The sequence below is a fragment of the Photinus pyralis genome, unplaced genomic scaffold (genome assembly GCF_008802855.1).
Source record: "Photinus pyralis isolate 1611_PpyrPB1 unplaced genomic scaffold, Ppyr1.3 Ppyr1.4_LG3b, whole genome shotgun sequence".
In the NCBI taxonomy this organism is placed as follows: Eukaryota; Metazoa; Arthropoda; class Insecta; order Coleoptera; family Lampyridae; genus Photinus; species Photinus pyralis.
In genome coordinates, this window is record NW_022170510.1 from 26,190,148 (window position 1) to 26,212,266 (window position 22,119).

Below are 22,119 nucleotides of genomic sequence, written 5' to 3' on the forward strand. Positions count from 1 at the left end.
TAACAGACAACAACCACCAACCCACATAACGCCCACCGAACGTACCTAAATGTCGCTACTGCCCGCAGTATCACTTCCATATCGTCCTATCCAACCGACAACAGGATCGGGGAAACAGACCGGACCGAGCATCCGGCCATCCAATTAATTCAAACCACAATCCGACTAGAACGGTATCAACAATAAAAGACTGGTCGCCCTACTCGACACATAACTTCATCCGACGCGAGTTCGCTTGGTTACACCACCAAAAAGCCGTCATCGATATCGAGAGTGGATGCCTGCATTGAGGAAGGGAAAGCAGACGATGCACTGGAACCGCGCCACCAACCATCCCACCCGACGGCCAGGTATCGCCACCACCGAGGTCAACACGGTTGTCCACCACACCTGAAGGATCAGTGGGCCAAACTGAATTTTGAGACAACGCTCACAGGGGACGACTCCGAAACCACCACACATATATTATATGCAGTGATGATATTCATGTAGAAGTAGACATAGGGATTTCATATAGGAATTTCCTATGTCTACTTTTAAATGATAAAACCAGATGTCAAATTCTTGACAGAATAGCTTCCTAGCTGAAACCAAAAATTGCCAACATATGTACGCACTTACAGACGGGAAAAATTTATTCTTTAAAAGTTGCTTAAAATGATCTAAAACGTCAACATTTGATGAAACACAATTTTTTGACTTTGACAATTTTTTTCTCCGTTTTTTGATAATATAACCCGGCCCAATTTTTTGTAGGTTGTACACAGGAAAATAAGGTCTTCCAAATAATAGAATAAAAATTTTAGGTTGCTATTTGAAAAAAAAGTTCGATGCCGTTACGGCGCTCCAAAATTTCTTTTCAAAAATCCGGCCCGTTATTTTTCTGTTCGGTATGCCTAAAACATATATACAAAATTTCAACAAAATCCGTCGAGCCGTTTTCACAGAAAATTGCCAACAAACGTACGTACGCACATACATACGTACGTAGACGGAAAAAAATTTTATTCTTTAAAAGTTGCTTAAAATGGTCTAAAACGTCGACATTTGATGAAATTTTGAAATGTTCAAAAAACGGCTATCGCAATAGCTACCTAGCACATGCTAGGAAGCTAAAAAGTCTTCTAAACTCTAAAGGACGCCTAACGTTATGCAACCAAAATAACTACTTACGACAAATGAAGATCTGCCTGTCATATTAATTATTAATTTGAATATTGTCGCTTTGACTTCCGTGTTCTAATTTTCTATTCAACTAAAGAAAAAGTTGATATTTCCAATTAGTATAGTACCTGTGAAGCCAAAGCAACCATATTCCAATTAATAATTAATATGACAGCCAGATCTTTATTTGTTTCAAGAAGTTATTTTGGTTGCATAAAATTAGGGGTCTTTCAAAAAGAATTTTTGTCATTTGAAAGCAGACATAGGAAATCCCCGTCTACCTACTTCTGCATGAATATCACTATATTCTCCTTCGACGTGATACATTGTCCCGGTAAGGAGCACGAACTCCCCGACCACCTATCGAGAACCCCACAGACCAGGCCATGGAAGAAAATACCGAAGAGAACATCAGTTGCCTCCTACCCTCGCCAACCGCACCAGCAGACAGGGAGGACGCGGGGTCACCAGTCCTCGAGTTAATGCAACCTGAAGCCTAGCGCGCTCTACTCTAGGTTTGGGACGTGCCGCACGGACGCGGACGGTACGTACGGGATTTTTCAAAAATGATTTAGCGCACGAAGCCGGTACCCTTAAATCACGCACCTTTTCGTGTTTTTCGCCATAAATCACCCTCCGGAGGGCAAGCAGAAAGAGTCACAGAGACACCGTCGAGGTTTAGGGGGGTACCGAAAATGGGCGCGTCTAACAGGGTAGGGTACCCCCGTAAAAGCTGAATAATAAAACACCTTTTCGGGCTTGGACGAAAAGTTATTCGACGTACGGGGTCGGTACTTTCGGAATCCGTAGCCCCTCCCCGCTAGGCCGTTTTTAGGTATATACGCGACTTTAAAAATTCGTAGCGGGCGAAGGAGGGGAGATACGAAAAAACTTTACGTTGTGCGCGATTAGCCCGCTCTGTGGTGTGAAGGTATGGAAGGGCGCGCGACGCGAAGCGGAGCGCGTAGGAATTTTTCGAGAAAAAGTGCGCTGTTTGCCGAGCTTACCTTTACAGAGTCGTTGTATGCCATCTAAACGTAACGAGACAGCATACAGTCAGAACCAAATATGGAATAAGTATATATTAAACCGAAAAAATGAAGACAAAACGTAAAAAATACCCCCTTTTCGACGGAATTTGTATGAAAGCAACTCACGCTAGCGAAGTCTTTAAATGCGAGGCATTTTACAAACCTATACGATGTGATTGACTAAAAAAGAGACTATCGATATATTGGTGCTTTTTTGAGCCGAATCAAATTTCTTGTCACTTTTTAGATTATTTCAACGACACAACTTGACTACATTCTCACAACAATGAAGCAAAAAATAAAAACAATTTCTATACAGTAAAACAATAACAAACGGCGGTGATAGGTCCATAAGGACCTATCTAGTTATTTTATACGTAAGTATATGTTTGTTTATTCTGTAGAATTTTGTACTATTATTTCTTGACATGTGACACACGTGGATTTTCCACCAATAAAAAAAATTATTATTAGCATTTGGGCAGTCCACTGGTTGCCAAGACGATTATGCACTACACACAAAATCATTTATTGCTATGGTGAACAAAATACATCTCTTTTGCACAAAATTATATTAGTAACAGTAAGTAATAAAAATGAATAATTTAATAAGCGAAAAATTATTAACAATTAATATTAATAATACTTGATGAATTTTTGTGTAAAATCTCTACCCTTTCGTACTGACAAACAGTAAACTGGAGGCATTTTTCCGACCAACTAGTCGACCTATATTCTCAAAGACCTCCTCTTCTCCATATTTACGTTTATAATTACCAAAATGTGTGAAGCTATAAGAGACCCACACTTTAATACTGTCAATGTCGCGTGATGTGCACAAGTTCTCATCCAGAGCATCCAAGTCATCGTTCAATCTCGAGTACTTCTCCTTCTCAAGTTTCGGTGTACATTTTTCTATAGGAAACCATTGATATGTTTCGGGACACAATAAGAATGAACTGTTCAATTTTCCTTTGTACCTCATCTTCGGACAGGAATGAATGTAAAATCCCATATAATAAAATTTCAAGGCTGGTACGCTTTTCGAAAGAGACTGTACAAACTGCACCTCGCTAAAATGTAAATTAGAATAAGCAGCTGGTTGAATTAGACCTACCGCAACGATCCATAGGTGCCTAGTGTCAAAAACCTATAATCTGGATCGTAAAAAAAATATACAGAACTAACACACCGTGGCAGTATATCTAAGACAGCCACGGCAATTAATTCGTCATCCAGCCAATACTGTTGGTGAAATGAGCCAAATGTCACCGCGGATGAATTGCCACGTACTCTTACTCTCTAAAATATGAGGCGCTGGTAAGTGAGCACAATCGGTTCCTCGATACGAAGCAAAAGAACATTACCTTTAAAGGAGTGTCGACTAAAAACTCACAAAATTGTTTCTCACCACACTCATTAGCCGGCTCATTGTGAACGGCCATCTGATACTTTTTAAATAATTGCGAAGATTGTTTAAAAGTAGGATGGTTTCTACTCATCCATTCTTGTTGTATCTATAAAAATTACTCTCGATAAAACAATTAATCTCGCAGTCTGCTATATCTCGAAAAGTATGACGTCACAATAATAAAAACGGTAGGAGGAAGTATACAGTTGAGTATTTGGGGCGTGATTTGGAGATGGGTCTACTGCTCATAATCAACCTTTAGGTATTTATCTTTGACTTTACAATTCATTTATTTACACCTTCTGCTCCAAATTTTAGTGACATCACTATCACTTAAAGGTGTGCCATCTTGTGATATCAAACCTTACAACAAATAGTGAAAAAAATGCACTTCCAAAACAAAACGATGGCGTTTCTGATATTTTTTTAAACAAAATCAAGTAACAATTTCCTTTAGGTTTGCTTTACCATCAATACTGTAACACTTAAGGCCGACGCGCACATATACGCGGCGAAGTGCGTTTAACGCTCACATTAATATCATACATAGGCCGCGCCGCGCTTCACCCAAGTGAGCGTTTGCCTATTTAAATCAATGTCAGCGAAAAAGGCGCGGCGTAAGTGTGCGTTCGCCTTTACTTTCATATTGTTGCAAAATCAACTATATTACTCGCTATATTATGAAATATGAAGTATTTTTCTCAGGATTCCCGTATCAGAAAAACAATTGAGCAATAGGTCATCAAAGAGAACGAACGCCCTTTATATATTTATGCAAACATTTGATTAATTTTTTAAACAACCTAACAATCACATTTTTGACAAATTTTTTCTGCTTAAAACCTAATTTCTCAGCCAACATTTTCACCTACTGAGATATAGCCGACTTCACCATTGTGAATGAAGAATTGCAACGGTTTAAAATAGTTATTCTTTTGCTTCGCATTTTTAACGATTCAAAAATAAATTGTACCTCTAATGGTGAAGATATTAGAAATCGGGTAAAACTCGCCACCGTACATTTCTCCGGAGGATCATTATGAATGGCCATTTGATACTTTCTATAAAGTTGAAATTCAATCATTTTAATTGTGTCTAACTCATTTTCAATATCTGCACTAGCGACGAGTTTGGTCTGTAAAAGAATAACTATTTTGAGCGAACATGATGAATTTCTGGATGATTTACCTTGAATTTGTATTTACTAGTGGCTGGAATTTCATTCAAAAACTCTTCGAGAGTTTTTGCTTCATTTACAGGGGGTGCCTTTTCGAGGGTAATTCCCTTTGCTCGCAATTTCTGTTGTTTTCGCTCTATCCTCAGTATTTTAGCTTTTTTGCAAGGTGCTTTGCACAGATCGGGCCCAACTGAATGTTTTTCCACAACGGTCTTTTCCACATCTGAAACATCAGTTTTTTAAATTAGATGCCACCTGTACACATTTTTGTTCTGCAGAACAAGTATGATGTTAAGTGTGAAATTTTGCTTACCATCTCTGGCACAAGAAGTTTCTATACGAACTGTGCTACTACAGCTCGGATTACTATGATCTCCAATACTTTCCATTTTAATGTCACTATTTACAAACTTGCTATAGTCAAACACAACATTCGGTTTCTCCCTAACCATAATTGGTTCATGGGGTGTACTATCATCTGCTACATTTGATGCATCACCAATGTCCTTTTGTCCTGTACCATTGGTGACAAACTTATTAAACCTCTTGATAACCTTTTTTTGAGACTTGGACAATTTAAAATCTTGGACGCTACATCTACAACATACGTCTATGCAGCAAGAAATTATTTGTACTCTTATCACTACTTGATTGTATATTGCGGACAACACGTTAGATGCATCATTGGCTTATAACAGTACATTCCCGATCTTCGCCACCCTCTATCAATTAAGTTTTGGTAATCTTCCACATTAAGCCGTTCAGCCCACATCCCTACAAGAGAAGGAAATGAATGCTGTAATCCTAGGGGCCCGAAGAAAATTACCATAGGAAACCGACCCAGTTTGGTTTTTGCAATATCCGCATTGGTGCGTTTCCAAATCGGAGAACCAATGAACGATGCTGATCTTTTCTCCATTAAGTGCGGACATCTCAAATCAGGGCTTTTTGAAAAGAATTTCTTTTATTATTCTAATAAAAACGAGAATTTCATAACATGAAGGTTGTATTGCACCATCAACGGGAGATTTCTGTTTGTGAATTGTTGGAAGTTGGAACATTGAATGTACAGGGTGGATCGAATGGCTTTCAACGCTTACATAATTATCTTGGACTCACAAATAGTTTGGGCGCTGCACCCCCCATTCAAACCCCGCATCATCCAGCCAGTTCCCAGCTCAACTACAAACGAGATCAGTGAGAGCGGAGAAGTTCCGGCCAAGGTTCAACGAGTTTAGTAATACTACGTAGGGGCGAGGGGGTCCGCAATAATGTCATTTGATTCTTCCACGCGGTTTTGCCATTAGCGTGCAAGCATACCGGCCATAGGGCCGCAGCAACTGCAATTCATTCGATTCAATTTTAATCTTCAGAACCAGCCGATCTGTTACTATACTAGCCCAGCAGAGGACCCCAACACTGCACCGTCGCCGCTCTCAATTCTCCTTCAGCTGAACACAACAGTCGTACTCCGAATTTCAAAAAACCAACAGTTTTATTTGGTCACTCTGTATATTCGCACCGCGGTAGTATTTTAACATTTAATGGTTGGTACTAGTAGTTACCATTCTGTCACCTGTTGGGGTTATGTAAACGTCATAATATTGACATTTTGGTAATCCTACGACTAAAAATCCTTCCAGAAAAATGGATTCGGGGCAATGCAGCAACGCAAATTCGGAAGAAAAACCAAAATCGTTTGCCGAGAAACAAGCAGAGCGGATGAAAAGGTTTCGTCAACTGCATACACAAAGAAACGAAGCGAGAACGCATAACCACCAGGAGGTTGTTGCCGAAGATGCCAGAAACAAATTGCCTGCCAATTGGGAAAGTCGCAAGGAACGAGCGGAATGGTTATTGAACGATCAGAAAGCGAGACAGGAGGCTAAGGAGAAAGGTGAAGACTATGATCGTACGAAATTGCTAAATATTTCGGCAGTTGAGGCAGACCGCTTTGAACGAAAGCGTAAGAAGAAGAATCCAGACGTGGGCTTTTCTGACTTCGAAGCAGCCACTAAACGTCAATACGACCGTCTCATACGAAACATGGCACCGAAAAACATGGAGAGATACGAGGAGATGAAGCAGAAATATGGCGACGCTTTCTATGGAGGTCGCAACGTAATAATTCACGGTTTACAGGAGGATCGCAAAGAAGCGGTTGATAACATGGTAAAGGATCTAGAAGATCAAATCGCAAAACGTGACAAATACTCACGAAGAAGAACGCATAACGACGACGCCGATATTGACTACATTAACGAAAGAAATGCCAAATTCAATAAGAAATTGGAACGCTTCTATGGTGAACATACAGCGGAGATTAAACAAAATTTGGAACGAGGAACTGCTGTATAATAATAAACATTTACTATATCAAAATACGCCTTTAATTTTTATCTTAGTTCTATCACATACAATTTATTTAACATTTTAATAAAAGAATTTGTGTAAATAAAAAAAATTTATTAGTCTAAAAAATAAAAAATCTTGATTTATTCTTGCTAAAGGACCCAAGAATGAACGATACCTACAAATGAAAGCCAACTATTACATTTTATTCGAAGTATATGGACAAGATATTTTGTGTTAATTTACAGATCTAACTAATTACACATTTATCTGGCAATGCAAGAGTCGCAGGACGTATTCTGGTAGTTGACAGGGGAGTTTAATAAGAAGTAGACATAGGGATCTACATGTATTGTGTTCCCCAAATGAAACCTTCGAAGGCCGCCTAATTTTATGCAACCAAAATAACTTCTTAAAACAAATAAACATCTGTTGAATATTGTTGCTTTGTATTCAACTGAAGAAAAAGTTGATATTGTCGATTGGTATAGTGCCAGTAACAGTTTCAAGCAACAATATTCAAATTAATATGACAGTCAGATCTTTATTTGTTTTCAGAAGTTATTTTCGTTGCATAAAATTAGGCGCCCTTCAGAAGAGATTTTGTCATTTAAAAGTAGACATAGTGAGACGTTTTTGACGAAATGGATGCTTTTCAGGGGTTCTTCTTTTCTCGCACGCGATACACTGTTCCACATGTCTCGTGCCCCTTGTTGGCGTGCGATTAAGGTTCATCCTGCACCCTGTGTAGTAGGTACTTGATCTAGCGTTTCATTGATGTGGGGCATAGAGTTAATAATTTATATTTACTACAAATTGTATATTGCCAGAAAGATCTGTAGATGCTCAGATATGTAAATTTACAGGTAGGTACCTACTTATACCTATAAACTAACAACAAAATAACATGTATGGTCCTTTTAGTACAAACATGCAGACATGCAGCGGTTATTTTAAGTCTTACCCTTAAGTTAATTTTAGTGCACTCCACAAATTAAAATGACAGGTGGTCGTGTTTCGACTCCCAATTATCCAAGTAACCTTCCTGTCAATTGTAATATACCTACCTCTGCAAAGTTGCCCATGAATCCAAGACAACAGAATCACATTATTAGGTTCAAAAGTATTTTTACCAAGAACTTTTTGTTAGCAATGTTATTCGCTCTACTCGTAACAAATATGAGCTCTTGGGTCACTAAAAATATAATCAATTCTTTCTTTCTATGTACATACGAACGGTTTCAAATTTTCCAATCCTGTTTTCAGTGTTATGTTTATCATCGCCTAAGGAAAAACCGATTAAATTTTCAATAACCCAGGAGTTCGTTTGCTAAATTTGTTACAGACGGACGGACGGACAGCTCACTGAAAATTTAATCCTTGGGCAAAGATGAATATAACACTGAAAACAGAATTGGAAAATTTGAAACCGTTCGCGAGTTATCATGTGCAGACGGACAGAAAGTTCAAAATCATGAACTTGCTTATGAATTTCTTAATAATAATCACAGTTACAAAACAAGCAATGAAATAAATTGAAACCTTGTCACACAACCAAACCAAATTATAATTAAAAGCATTTTTTTTAGTATGAGGATGTTCTGTCTCTTTCCCAAATTTTATTCTATCAGTCTTTCGTCTCGGATAACGTTTGTATGTACTCCCACAACATCTTCACTAGTTAACTTTCATCTTTTTTTATGCTTTGGAATTATTTTAAATACTGGGGATTTCACATATTTTGTATAACTTATAAATCTTCATAAATATTATATTACCTACTTACCTTCTTTTTGTTTAAAGGGCGTTTTCATATTTCAGTTATACTTATCTAAAAGATACTGATAATGAAACCGCCGGCAAACAAAAAATGGAATTGCAAAACAAGCATAGTATAGAAAGACGTGCTGGATGCTTCAAAACAAGGTGGATATAGAATCGAGGAGGGGGTTAGTAATAGGCTTTGTGTGGAGCATAATACTATATGATGGAAAATAATGAAAGACAAAAAAGGAATAAAAGCTTTGGAAATGCGTATATGGAAAATGTTTTTGAAGATCCGATTGAAAAAACAGGGTGAGGAATGAGGAAGTACTGAAAATTGATATTGGGACACCATTAACAAAAGAAAAAGAAATTCCTTGGGGTCACATATTGAGGAAAACTGTTTGGTAAACGATGTGACTGTCAGAAGACGGAGTAGAGGAAGAAGGAAGAAAGAGGAGACTATGTAGCACTGAAGATCGAAGGGAGTGGAGGCGGACCACTAGACATTTATTTCCATGTAACTGTCACATACTGTAACATGAAAAACCAGAGCTAATTCATCAACACGTGGGGCACACTTTAGTATTGGGAGCAGAATTTAGCCGGGGCTGATTTTCAAGTATACCTAAATGCAATGGGAGTCGACCATTCTATATCAAAAGCTTTCTGAGGTTATCGGGGTAATACACCAATTAATTAGTTAATTCACTCTGGATGCAAAACACATGAAATGCAGACACACAACGCTTAACATTATCTTACGTCTTGACATCCGTGGGGTAACATGTATATGAATATTATCACCAGGGGCTGCAGACACTATAAAAAATAAACAATTACTTTATTGTTTATGCATTTAATACAATCCACTATAATAAATATATCCCTCTCAAAAATATTCATTTTAACTTCTTTAAGGTAAGGTTAACTATAAGAGGATCGTTCTTATTAATGACAGTACCTCCAAAACAATTTCCCTCTAAAAGTAGCACATGTGAAGTTGAAAAATTTCACGTGAATAAATTTCTGGAGTGAAGAACCCTCGCCAACAAAACAAGTGGATATTGCTAGCTTGTTTGCTTAATTTGTGATAATTGACGGGTGGATATCAACTCTGATGCAGAGCACAACTTAACATTACTTCCTTTTATATAGTTTACCTTACTTAAAGTTAATAACACACTAGAAAAAATGTATAATTTTAATTTATTGCAGCATAGGGTGAGCCATTATTTATTGTTAGCCAAGTGTCATTAGTTTATTACTGTTGTACAGAATCTTACAGTTTATAACAAAATGACATGACTACAGGTACAGCGTTTTCGGGCGAGCTACCATCACCATGCGAATCTTTCTATATAAAACCACACAAGGTACTAATCCTCAATTGTTTTTAAATTAAACAAAACAAATGACTGAAGACAACATGGTGCTTCTTGTGAGGTTGCATATTCATAAGTAAGGAGATTCACCCTATCTGGTATAATAACAATAACTGTGAAGTTTCATTGGTATTGTCACATAAATCACAGTTTATTTACTCTCAGAGCCATTACTCCGCTTAACGCATTTAATCTGCACATGTAAATGGTTGCCGCCTTCGTCGCAATTGCGGATAAATATCACATAAACTTGAGTCAAGGTTAGTAGCATTAAGGGGAACCATTCCGAACGGTAGGCAGGGATTTGGAGGTTCATTTTTCGTACCGTGAAGTATGCGAGGCATTTCGCATTGTTCACACTTATCCAGAAGCGGATGATTTTGGAATGTACACATGTGGCAATTCCATTTCGGATCTTCCATCTCGAGGGGGACTGTTTGTCTCGGATTCTGCCTCGATTCGACACGTTCAGAAGACCCTAAAGTTATTGGACCACGTTGACCTGTATATATATTATGATAGAACTCCTCGCTCGTTTCGCCTAAAGGAACTGCAAACCGAAAAGGAACATGATCGGAATAGCGGAGGTTTGCATACTTACATCTCGATTCAGAATGTCGATCCACATCATACGTAAGCCGCTCGCATTGACCTCTTAAATGTCTAATTTCTTTTTGTAGTTGCTTTTCTATCTCCGCGTCAACTTTGCACGTTATCGAATTTGGTGTTTCTAATGATATTATCTCCTTCTGCATTGCGATTAGGCGTCCCTTTTCAGTTATTAATTCTATTCGCAGTCTTTCAATATGAGCTTGCTGTTTGCTTATCACAGACGCTATAACAAAAAATTTTAGATGAAATACCAAACGTATAAAAAAAATTTTTGAGTGTCCGAATTTCAATTATTGACTTGCCAAACTAGAAAAATAAATGTTGTATGTGAAAAGTACAAAAGTGACAAATGACTTTGAATGCAGTCGAACGTGTGGACAGTCTCCACCCCCCTTTGTTAATGCTCAAGAAATAAAGAACATGAGTAAGGACAGGAGATCATGCTTTTATGCATTATGTAAATATTGTATGCAGCTTAAAATAAATCAATAATTTACACGAACTAACAAAAATGAATCCATTGGCGCAAAGAAAATGGTGCATATTTTGCATTTTTGGTGTTTTTGTGCATATTAAAGATACATTAGCATTTTATTAACTTTTTAAACCATTTCTATTACAAAACAAGTTTCCAGTGGTAGTGATTGCAACAATTATATTTTTATTTATAAATTATAAAGATAAACAAATAATAATAAATCAAATAACATAAAAATTATAAAATAGAAACAGAACAAAAAAAAATAATAAAAATAAAAAAAAGAAAAAGAAAAAAAGAATAGAAAAATAAATAAAACACAAATAAAATAAGTTTGTCAAATTATAAAACGTCAGTCATTTTCAAGTTCAACAAATGAGATGACGAATGTTGGCCGAGGAAAATGTTGAACATTAGAACCTCATCTGATACCTCAACTAAAGTACGCTCCAATTGCTCGTTTCGATGTGGAAAGATGTTTCTCTGTCTATAACAACGTACTAAGTAACAGGCGCACAAATTTTAAAATGGACTACTTGGAACAATACTAATTATTCATTAATTGTTTTAATACAGCTTATATGTTTAAATAGTTTGAATTAAAGAAATTTCAATAATTTTTTGTGATTATTTAATTTTTCGTGCATATCTTCATGCATGCATACGTATGTGCATTTTTGACATGTTTTCATGCATATAAGTCTGGTCCCTAAACATGAGTAGTGTTGTGAAATTGCCATAATTTATTTGGGAATATTCCAGAACTTTCGAGAACATTCGGAAATTTTCAGTAAAATTCATCTTTTACTAATTACGTTACACCAAAGACCGAATCAATCTTTTAATAAAGTTATTAAAAATAATAAAACGGATCTAAGCTTTAAATTGTTGCATTAACATCAATCAACTGTCTCAGTTCATATAGCATAATAAATACTGCACCTTCAAATCAAAACTCGAAAAATTCAAACAATAAATAAACTCACTCAAAATTCAAAAATAATATTGCAGATTCGTAAACTTTAAAAAAATCTAAAACATTCACGAAAATGCAGAAAATTCTATGGTGCAGATTTTAAAATTTGATTCTTGAATAATACTTGAATAACTTTCCCTCGAACTTTCCCGAGAAGAACTACTACACGTATACGTATTCATTGTTGCAATGGGAACATTTCCGGAAATACTGCAAAATTCGTTGGGAAATATTCGTGGCTCACAACACTAAAGATGAGACCCATAATCACTTCTCTTTGGATGTCTGCTCTGTACGTTTAGCTAAACCACCCCCTCTATTAAATGCTGACTAAATTGCAAATGTAGGATTAATTTTTCGATTTAAAACTTTTGAATTAAATGGAAACGGTTGAGTTCCGAGTTGAGTTCTCGGTTGAGTTAGATAGTTCAAAAATGCTACAATTCTCGTTTGTAATTTATTTCCATCCGATTTACCCATTTCTGGGGCTTTCAGCTTAATGTCAAAGTAGCACCATCAACTTCATCAAATGAGCGGAGCAATAAAAATACATTATGTACTATTATATTTAACATTGAATGTTGATGAGGCCGCATGTTAATGAACACTTTGCGTGATATTTATGCAATAAATTAAAATAAATTGAAACGCTATAGACACCTACCCATTAGATTTCGCTACTCACTAGAGCTGCGACCACATGTCATACTACCAGATTGAATTTTTACAATGCATTAAAAAATTGGGTTTTATAAACCAATTCATTTTTCTCATTGCCTCATAGTATGAAATTTCCATTTAGGAAATAAACGACTCAATTCCTCAAAACCTTCCCCATGGATAAATATTTGTGCAGGTTTTGAGGAATTGAGTCGTTTATTTCCTTTATGGTTCATCACCCCCATTTAGAGCATGGATCAACCACCACCACGAGTTTTTTCCAAATTTCCATTTATCTACTGTGAACAGCACTTGACTTGTTGGCGATCTTTATATTCTGATATCAAAGCATACCGTTGAGAAGTTTTAATAGCCCTCATATGAACCAGTTACGGGTCCCGGTCCCGGTAAAACTAGTCGGAATGTTTAAAAAATTCGCAATTTTTTAATAGCTCGCCGGTAATAAATTTCGATTTTTGTGTATCAATTTTAATGTCATTACTTCCTGATACCGCATTCGCATTCCTAGGATCTTTGCCAAGAGTTTTCTTAATATAGCAAAAGTTAGTTCCTGTGCGAAAGTGGGTTACGTCACTAATTTAATGTAAGTAATTTCGCTAAAGGTAGAAACCGTCGAGAATTCCATTAGTAACACTCTCATTTATTAGCTCTTTGTTCCAAAGCGAATTGCATCGAGACGAATGAAGATGCCAAAGTCTGGAATGCAAGACGCCGAGCTCGACGCCGAGTAAAAATGCACTTCGATTTTTTTTTTGAAGATCGTATGTGACGGGCAGCCGTTTTGTATCATAATTTTTATTTCAGATTACATCCACATGGTGAAGTGGATCACAGGAAACGCCGCCTGAAAATCTGGAGTGTAGGTATGAATTTCATCACATTTTGACATGTACTTTTCCCAATCTTGGAACTGTTTGAAATTATGGATTCTACAAGCCACATTCTATAAGAAAATTTTTGTTCCGGGTCGATCTGAGACAATCTTTTTTCGGGGCTCAAAAAAAGGCAGTTATTACCTTCCTTTTTTACCAAAAATCGACTGCACCAAAATTTCTCGGGAAAACACTTGTTTCTTATTAATTTGGGCGCGTAGAATCCAAACCAATTCGTACTTTTTCGATCAGACTTCTCAGTCAAAAGTTATAGACTAGAAACCAATTTCGAAAAAAAATTCAAAGGGCTGTAACTTTTGGACTAGTAGCCCAATCTTAGAACTGTTTGAAATTATGAATTCTACAGGCCACATTCTATAAGAAACATTTTTTTCCGGGTGTCGATCTGAGACAATTTTTCTTTCGGGGCTCAAAAAAAGGCAGTGTATAACCAGGGGCGCACTGGCCCGGGGGGGGGGGCACGTTTCTCTAATTGGGGTTGATGTTAGGTTGTTAAAAAATTCTGTTTTAATTGAAGTGTACAATTTAATTGAAGTGTTTTACAATGAATTTATCATTTTTTGTCGTAGCATGAAAGTGCTGAAATACAATGATAGGCGACGCACCTCGTGTGGATTGTATATTTTGTTACTTTTAATTATCAGCTGCAATTAAAAAAAAACTGTATGGTAATTTATTTTCGAGAAAGGAGTACTTTAAAATGTTTTTGTGGTGCACCTCAGAGCCCCCCCCCCCCCCCACCTTCATTACTACACTAATACTTTAATGGCCCGTAACCTATGCAATTCCACCTGGCCCGCAGTTACCCAGTCCGCCCCTGGAAATGACCCTATACGCCCTCGGCTACACCCCATTTCGTATGCAGTTAAACCCCCATAAATCATTCCCGAAAATAACTCTAAACTAATAGATACAATATATTCTATGCAAAAAATACTTGCTTCAAAACTATCGTATATACAGGGTGACAATTTGAAAACTTACCACTCCCCATGTCTTAGTAAATAAACGAGATATTTTAAAAAATCAAAATCCGTTTCGGTAATTCGGAGGGGGAATCACAATACAGGGTGGCAATTTGAAAACTTACCACCCCCCATGTCTTAGTAAATAAACGAGATATTTTAAAAAATCAAAATCCGTTTCGGTAATTCGGAGGGGGAATCACAATGACATAGTTGGCGACACACCCCCTCCAAGCCCCTGCGCCTCAGCCACTCCTACTTTTAAATCTTAAATAGCATTGAATAAAAACACTATAAGAAGCCTAACCCCGTGGAAATAAAGCGCGACAGAGATTGAACTGAGAATATAATGGAAACACTGTCAATAGTGTCGATTCTTGAACTGAGAAGAATGAGAATTTGCTTTCCTCCTATTTACCGCAAAGAGAGTTCGGTGATCACAACCAATGCCGGTGCAAGGGGATTTGTCGCGCTTTCTTCCATAAGCGTTAGGCTTCTTATAGTGTTTTTATTCAATGTAAATAGTGACCCCCCCCCCCCATGTGTGATACGTTGTGGGAAAGCTCTGGAAAAATGCTTTCCAACCATAACCAAATAGCATTACATTTAGGTTAGTAATTGTCGTGCAAATCAAAAAATAAACTAATATGATTATGGTCCCGCTTTTCGGAAAGTTAAGAATTGATAATTAACCGGCGTTCAAATCCCCGAGTCAGTTTCCTCACGAAAAGTGGTGAAGATGGTCTAGCTAGATGACCAAGGATTCAAAAAATGATAATGAACTGTGTACAACTTCGGTGATAACTCGTAATTATAATTAGGTACGACCTGACCCCCCCCCCCATGTGTGATACGTTGTGGGAAAGCTCTGGAAAAATGCTTTCCAACCATAACCAAATAGCATTACATTTAGGTTAGTAATTGTCGTGCAAATCAAAAAATAAACTAATATGATTATGGTCCCGCTTTTCGGAAAGTTAAGAATTGATAATTAACCGGCGTTCAAATCCCCGAGTCAGTTTCCTCACGAAAAGTGGTGAAGATGGTCTAGCTAGATGACCAAGGATTCAAAAAATGATAATGAACTGTGTACAACTTCGGTGATAACTCGTAATTATAATTAGGTACGACCTAGAAACATTGAAAATAACCAAGTAGGTACTAAAACTAACGAGGCCGTAGGTATTAGTTTATTATTCGTATTTAAACGACAAAAACCTTTAACCGCACCGCAAACTTTTATTCGGAAGCCCGCTCGTAATGACACTAATAAACAGTTCTAAAAATAAACGTACGAAAAGAATTGTATTTTTATAGCATAATATTTAGCGGCCTTGTCGATGTGAAAATAACGTAGTGCAGGTTGCGTGGGTGAACTTCTGGATATAAATAATCGAAGTGGGTTTGTTATGCGCGCCGCACACCTGATGGTCTCTTAACTACTGTTTTGATGCACGCACACCAGACATTCCTGGAATACATTCCGCAATGAGAGGAATTGAAATTTTTACGAACAATTAACGGTACCGCTTCGGTGACGAACGTAACGGTGGTCGATACCTACTCAATAATAAAAATAACGAAACGGTTTCAAATGATTTGTTTTGGCACACAAATTTATAATTTCGGTTTGCCAGCGGAGGAAATGTCTTTCTGTATTATTAGCAAAATTAATTGCCTCTCATGATATTCACGCACCTGCAATTTTGCCTCCGCTATTTTCGGAGGACAATTAACGCCAATTTGAAGGGAAAAAAGTTTGTCGAGGTCGCCTGAATCACCCAGAGTTCATTAGCAGCAGGTACCTTGGTTCTCTCCTCCACGCAATTACTCACCCTATTCCGACACGAATGTGAAATGAGAACGGCGCTTACTTGTATTTTTTAATAATTGTACAAAACGTGCAAAACATATTTTGGGAAATCTGTCAGGCAAACAGATTTTTACGCTCACGATTATCTATTTTTGAAGTCCTTTGTGGATTTACCAATAATTTTAAAAACCCGCAATGTTGCAATCTCCGTCGGCGATCTACATATTACGACTTTATCGGGAGCGGATAACATCCTCTCTGTGACATTATTTTTTTGAAAGCGAATACGGCAGTCCCTCAGTGATCATCGCTGGATCCATTCCTTTTCTTGCGAACTGTTATAAAATAATCTGGACGAGTTACAACTATAAAAATCAGGAAAAAGTTCACCTTAAGTACCACGTTAAGACAATCATCCACAACCAAGAACGAAGCATGGAAACCTCGTCGGAAACGTTTCATAAATTGTGTGTTCAAAGTCAAGTTTTAAAATCCGTAATAATAAAAATAGAACTGATAAGACCTCACATGATTGATATGGTCGTATGATGCGAGCATGTAAAAAACATAAATACTTCCTTTATCAATTCGGTTATCTCTAATAGTCCAGGGAAAAATTGTTAATGGATCTTTGCCAAGTGGATATGTTAGAATGTTATATAACAAGTACCCAGCAAATACAAAAGTAAATTTTTTTGAGTGGGACCTGGGAAGTACTTGCGAAGGGTGAAATGGCAAAAGTTTGAGGTCAGAGACAAAAGTGTTCACTGAAAAAGTAGATCATGAAAAATCTACAACTTTGCATTTCATCACATAACCGAAAAAATTGCGGAAAACAGTTATTTTTTGTGTTTATTGTTTATTTCCGCCAAACATGATTTTGTTTTAACGAGACTTTTTTACTCGCTTTTTTATGTTTCAAATAACTACACATTTTTTCATTATAAAAAGTGAACAGCTTCTGTTTAGAAACAAAATCGCATCGCACTTGTTCGTAAAATTGGGTATTGTAGGTATAAGTACGCCTACAGGGTGTCCCATTTTCGACATTTTTATAGGTTAAATTGTTGGTGCCATCAAGAAGTACCTAATAAAGGATGTTGTGTATGTATGTGTAGGTATATGGGGTCAGGTAAAAAAGTAATCGGACCTAACCTTTTTTTTACTGAGACACCCTGTATATTTTATTTTAAAAAGGTAGCATATTAAATTCTTTTTCCAAAAATATAACAGTAAAGAAATTCATATAAATTCGATATTCATTTAAAAAGATTCAAGATTATTTAATACCACAAACAGAATCAATAGGTATAGCTACGTTTGTTTCGGAAATACAGGGTGAAAACAAAAAGTTTGACTTTTTTGGATGTTATATCTTACTACCCATGTAAGATAGAATAGAAAATCGAGGAAAAAAGGTAACAACTGTTTGAGATAATTTTACGTAGAATCCAGTGGCGTAGTAGAAAAAAATTGTTTGATCCCTGTTTCTGAAATTTGACCCAAAGTTGGTATTTTTTAAATGCAACATGTGTTTATTGTATCCATGGCGACTAAGAATTATAGAAATTTACCAGACAATGTAATGTTACTGAATTCGTTTTTGGAAAAAAAGTTGTAGATTTTTCACGATCTACAACTTTCCCACTGAACACCTTTGTCTCTGACCTCAACTTTTGCCTCAACACTCCCTTGCCCACATATTATTTTTTTGGTATTTGTTATAGACCATTCTAACACATCCATTTGGTAAAAATCCATTAACACTTTTTTTGACCTAAAATCGGACCGAAAAAAACGTGCTACTTACACGTCACATTTGTCGCTAAATCAGGCATCGAGCCGGCTCTAACAGGTACAGTCTCTTCAATCCTTTCCTCCTGAACACAATAACTGCTTCTAGGCCTCGTCCTAATAGATGAAACACTACCTCCCCCTGGTCCCACCGTGATTTGCAGGCGGCTCTGTAAGCCCTTCTGCGAGTCAAAACTGCTCGTGGAATACGTTAGACTTGAATTTTGCGATGTAATGTCGATTGGAGGTTGGGGTTCGGTCGAAGGTGGTCTTAAGGTTAAGTTAACACTGGTGTAGCTCCTTTGGGATGGCGGATTTTGACACCAGGGCATCTGGGGGGTTAGCTGAAGCGCGGTGCTATGTTTTGGTATAGTTGGCGATTGAACTAAGTCCATTTGGCAGTTTACATTTAGGGATAAATTAACGCCGCCGAGCAGCGTGTCCGAGGTTTGTGTGGGTGTCTCGGCGGTTTCCGGCCGTTTGGAAGGCGAGTCTAGCCTTTTCGACGCACTGCCGACGAATGAGTTAAAACCAGATGGAGAGTGTGACGAAACTCCGCTAACCGAATAGTTACCACTGTCGAGTGAACCCTGATATTGTGACTTTCTCGGGGTTTCCGGTGAAGGCAATGGTGATTTGGTATTGTCTGACTTTGTTGGGGAGTTTTTTGTACTTGCAAGACGTTTGGAAACTACGGGCGATCTTGGGGGCTTCACGTTTAGGTTATCTGTATTCAGAAGTTTTTGTAAATCAAAGCAACGTTCGGAGGGCTGAATTTTATTAAACCCGCCCGTTTTCGATTCATCACTAGTTTTAATATCCAAACGATTCGGCCTTTGCGGTGAACTTTTTTTCTCACTGACACTCGCACACTCGGGCGCTTTTACGTAGAACACACTCGATTTAACAACGTTTCGGTTAATGTCACTATCACCTTCGTTCATTTCGGATCGGTCGGACGATTTGGGATTGTCGGAATTTTGGCTAAGCGAAGGTTCCAAAAGGGAGACGGTAGGATCGATTGGTTTCGCTAGTGTTCGGCCCATGAGCTCTTGATTTTCAGCCAAGCGTAAGGCCGCCGCTGCTTCTAATACTTGATGAAATGTAAACGTATCTCGATCAGGATCACCTTCCGGAATGTTCCGGTTGGCGTACTCCGATATGCAAGCTGTTACAATGTGATCGGGTACTGTAGGAAATTGCTGCTTCAGTTCGTGAAACAACTGCATGACTCGAATATTAGAGGATCTTCGCCTTCCTCCGGCAAACATGGCCGGCCATTATGCTGGCGACACTAGAAATAAAAAAGAAATTATTTATTTGACACTGCCCTAACTATAACTAGACTATAACTATAATATGGGTCGATAAAGCTTATTGTTACGTTAATATTATAATCTTAGAAAAAGTTCTGACAATTAAAAAATGAGGGTCAAACTTCACGAGTCAAAGGTGCACTTTTTTGGGGTTCTGTCAGGATCATCAATATGTATATGTATATAAAATACTCTACCTCGAATAGATATAACAATTTCCCATTCATGTAAATACGCTTAGATAAATAAGTTAGAGTAATATGTTGGTAAAAGAAGAACCTGTCATTTCATTGACAAGTCCTATTCCCCCATTCCCAATTGTACACACTCCTAACACACTAAGAGCGCATTCGGGTAGTTACTGGACTACTAGTTACTTTATAAACTTTTCGTGAGCTCAGGACGCGTCCGTGCGCTACGAACGTTCGTGAGAGAGTTTTGCATTTAACCCTAAAATATAAACATAGTTTATGATATTTAAATATTCCCATAAGAAATGTAGCGTAGCGGGGAGTATTTTTTTTGTGAATATTGCCTGACCACAGTTCTAGAGAGTTTTTAATTCAGAACATTTTACGAGGTTTTTTGGATTGATTTTTCGTGGAGCTATTCCAATGAGTTATCAAAAACTGTCAAACGTGAATTAGCCCCCCCCCCCTCATTTTTATAATTATTGAACTACAATGTTCAGAAGAACGTGATGACAAGGTGCATTTTACTTTAAACATATGAGAAGATATTTCCGAGGATATTTCACGAGATATTTGTACCTACGTCATTCGACTACATGTGTAGCAGTGCCCCCTCCCCCTCTCCCATACCATTACAATTGTGTAGAATATCGTTTTTGTCGAAAAAAACTAAACTAAACTTAAATAGGTACGTACCTGATATGAGGAATCAAGGCTGTAATTATTAAAGATCAAAGATTAAAGCAAGTAATGGGGAATTGGCTATTGATTGCCTATAATTACCTCGATAATTACTTACAGAAAAAAATGCCTAACCAAATATTTAGCCAAGCTTAAATAATTTATGATTTCGGATTAAAAATGAACTAAATATCTAGGACAATTTATGACGTAGCTGATTCAAATATTTGGAAGAGCAAAAAAATTGACAATGTTCTAGAGATAAACACAAACAAACAGGTGGCGAAATGTCGCGAATCCGCACAGACCGTGCCGTTACTTTTTACTGGCATGGCACGAGCTTCACTGGAAGTGACATTTTCCACTGACCAACAATAATGTTGAAGGTCAAAGTGATAACGTGTATACATTCGCCTCGACATTCGCTCATGCAGCACGCCGAGCCAGAAATTAAGAGATTGGCGAAACATTTCAAAAATGCAAAACACGTGCAGAGATCGCTATTAATTAAGGAATTAAGAGATTTATTTTTGGATTTACAGTACCGGTGATCAAAAACGTCTTAAAGGGACGTAATTCTGGGGAGTAGGAATAGATGCAACAACTCTGGATTTACAGGCGAAGTTAATTTGCGTCCCGGTCGTTTTTTTAAAATATTTACATAAAAAAATAGTATTATTTTTTAAAAAAGATAGAGCGGGGGCGTGTTTACGTCACTAGTCTTTGACGCGTTACATTCCTTAGGGAAAACTGTGGGCGATATAATCAGGTGTAAATCAAACTTTTTCTAATTTGGTTATTGTGTAAAACGGGCTTTAGAAACAATTAAAAGTGCAGACAAAGCGAAGAAGTACCAAAACAGTAGAAAAACGTCAAAAATTAAGGTATAGAATACGCACCGAGGATTACATATCAGCGTGTTCACTTAAGGACGGGAAGAACGGTATTCGGACTGTGAACAGTTGCTACGAACCGCACTTGTTTTTTTTTACAAAATTTTCAGTTTAAAAACTCGAACAAATAAGGTCGAAATGTAACAAAAACGAAATTTTCTGCACTACCCACTTATATCACATGTCACAGACTAAAGTTGAAGTTTAGTTTGGAACACAAATAGAAATTTTTTGTAGAATTAGAAAGTATACAATGCATGTAGCGCCACGACAATAAAACAACTTTTTTTAATGGTTTGAAACTTTACTGTCTTACGGCAAACCACCATGAGGTAGGCAACACACAAAGCATCTATGGCAATACTCTTGCTTGCAATTAATTTTAAGCACTCAAAAAGTGACCAAAACGGGAAAAGCCCAAAATTTAGTTCTTTTCACAATGGCAAATTAAGACATTACCCTGCCCTTTTTTTTTGGGAGTACTACAAACTGCCACAGACCAAATACAATACATATTACATAATGTTCCCTCCCATTTTCCG

At 37.3% G+C, this 22,119-nt stretch overlaps 3 protein-coding genes across 6 annotated transcripts; 1 reads left to right on the plus strand and 2 right to left on the minus strand.

Annotated features, from left to right (window-relative positions):
• Nucleotides 1–2,709: 2,709 nt before the first annotated feature.
• On the minus strand, nt 2,710–5,972 carry LOC116167257 (arginyl-tRNA--protein transferase 1). 2 transcript variants are annotated; one of them, XM_031482574.1, is made up of 7 exons: nt 5,610–5,972; nt 5,431–5,557; nt 5,097–5,380; nt 4,795–5,006; nt 3,563–3,712; nt 3,313–3,497; nt 2,710–3,268 (listed from the first exon to the last, which is right to left on the minus strand). In XM_031482574.1, exons 1-7 carry the CDS (start codon nt 5,713–5,715, stop codon nt 2,866–2,868), a joined length of 1,467 nt encoding a protein of 488 aa, XP_031338434.1. In that variant the 5' UTR covers nt 5,716–5,972; the 3' UTR covers nt 2,710–2,865. The 2 variants fall into 2 exon arrangements, with proteins under 2 accessions (XP_031338434.1, XP_031338433.1); XM_031482573.1 differs by lacking the exon at nt 3,563–3,712 and adding an exon at nt 4,580–4,741 and having other exon boundaries at nt 2,711–3,268; nt 5,610–5,970.
• Nucleotides 5,973–6,340: 368 nt separating this feature from the next.
• On the plus strand, nt 6,341–7,165 carry LOC116167306 (pre-mRNA-splicing factor Syf2). Its single transcript, XM_031482644.1, has one exon. It carries the CDS (start codon nt 6,431–6,433, stop codon nt 7,139–7,141), a length of 711 nt encoding a protein of 236 aa, XP_031338504.1. The 5' UTR covers nt 6,341–6,430; the 3' UTR covers nt 7,142–7,165.
• LOC116167305 (TGF-beta-activated kinase 1 and MAP3K7-binding protein 3) lies at nt 7,156–21,793 on the minus strand. Of its 3 annotated transcripts, XM_031482643.1 has the most exons (6): nt 21,584–21,793; nt 18,513–19,790; nt 10,886–11,119; nt 10,610–10,834; nt 9,665–9,721; nt 7,156–7,313 (listed from the first exon to the last, which is right to left on the minus strand). In XM_031482643.1, exons 2-6 carry the CDS (start codon nt 19,765–19,767, stop codon nt 7,288–7,290), a joined length of 1,797 nt encoding a protein of 598 aa, XP_031338503.1. In that variant the 5' UTR covers nt 19,768–19,790; nt 21,584–21,793; the 3' UTR covers nt 7,156–7,287. The 3 variants fall into 3 exon arrangements, with proteins under 3 accessions (XP_031338503.1, XP_031338501.1, XP_031338502.1); XM_031482641.1 differs by lacking the exons at nt 7,156–7,313; nt 9,665–9,721 and having other exon boundaries at nt 9,743–10,834; XM_031482642.1 differs by lacking the exons at nt 7,156–7,313; nt 9,665–9,721; nt 21,584–21,793 and adding an exon at nt 20,700–21,013 and having other exon boundaries at nt 9,743–10,834.
• Nucleotides 21,794–22,119: the final 326 nt, after the last annotated feature.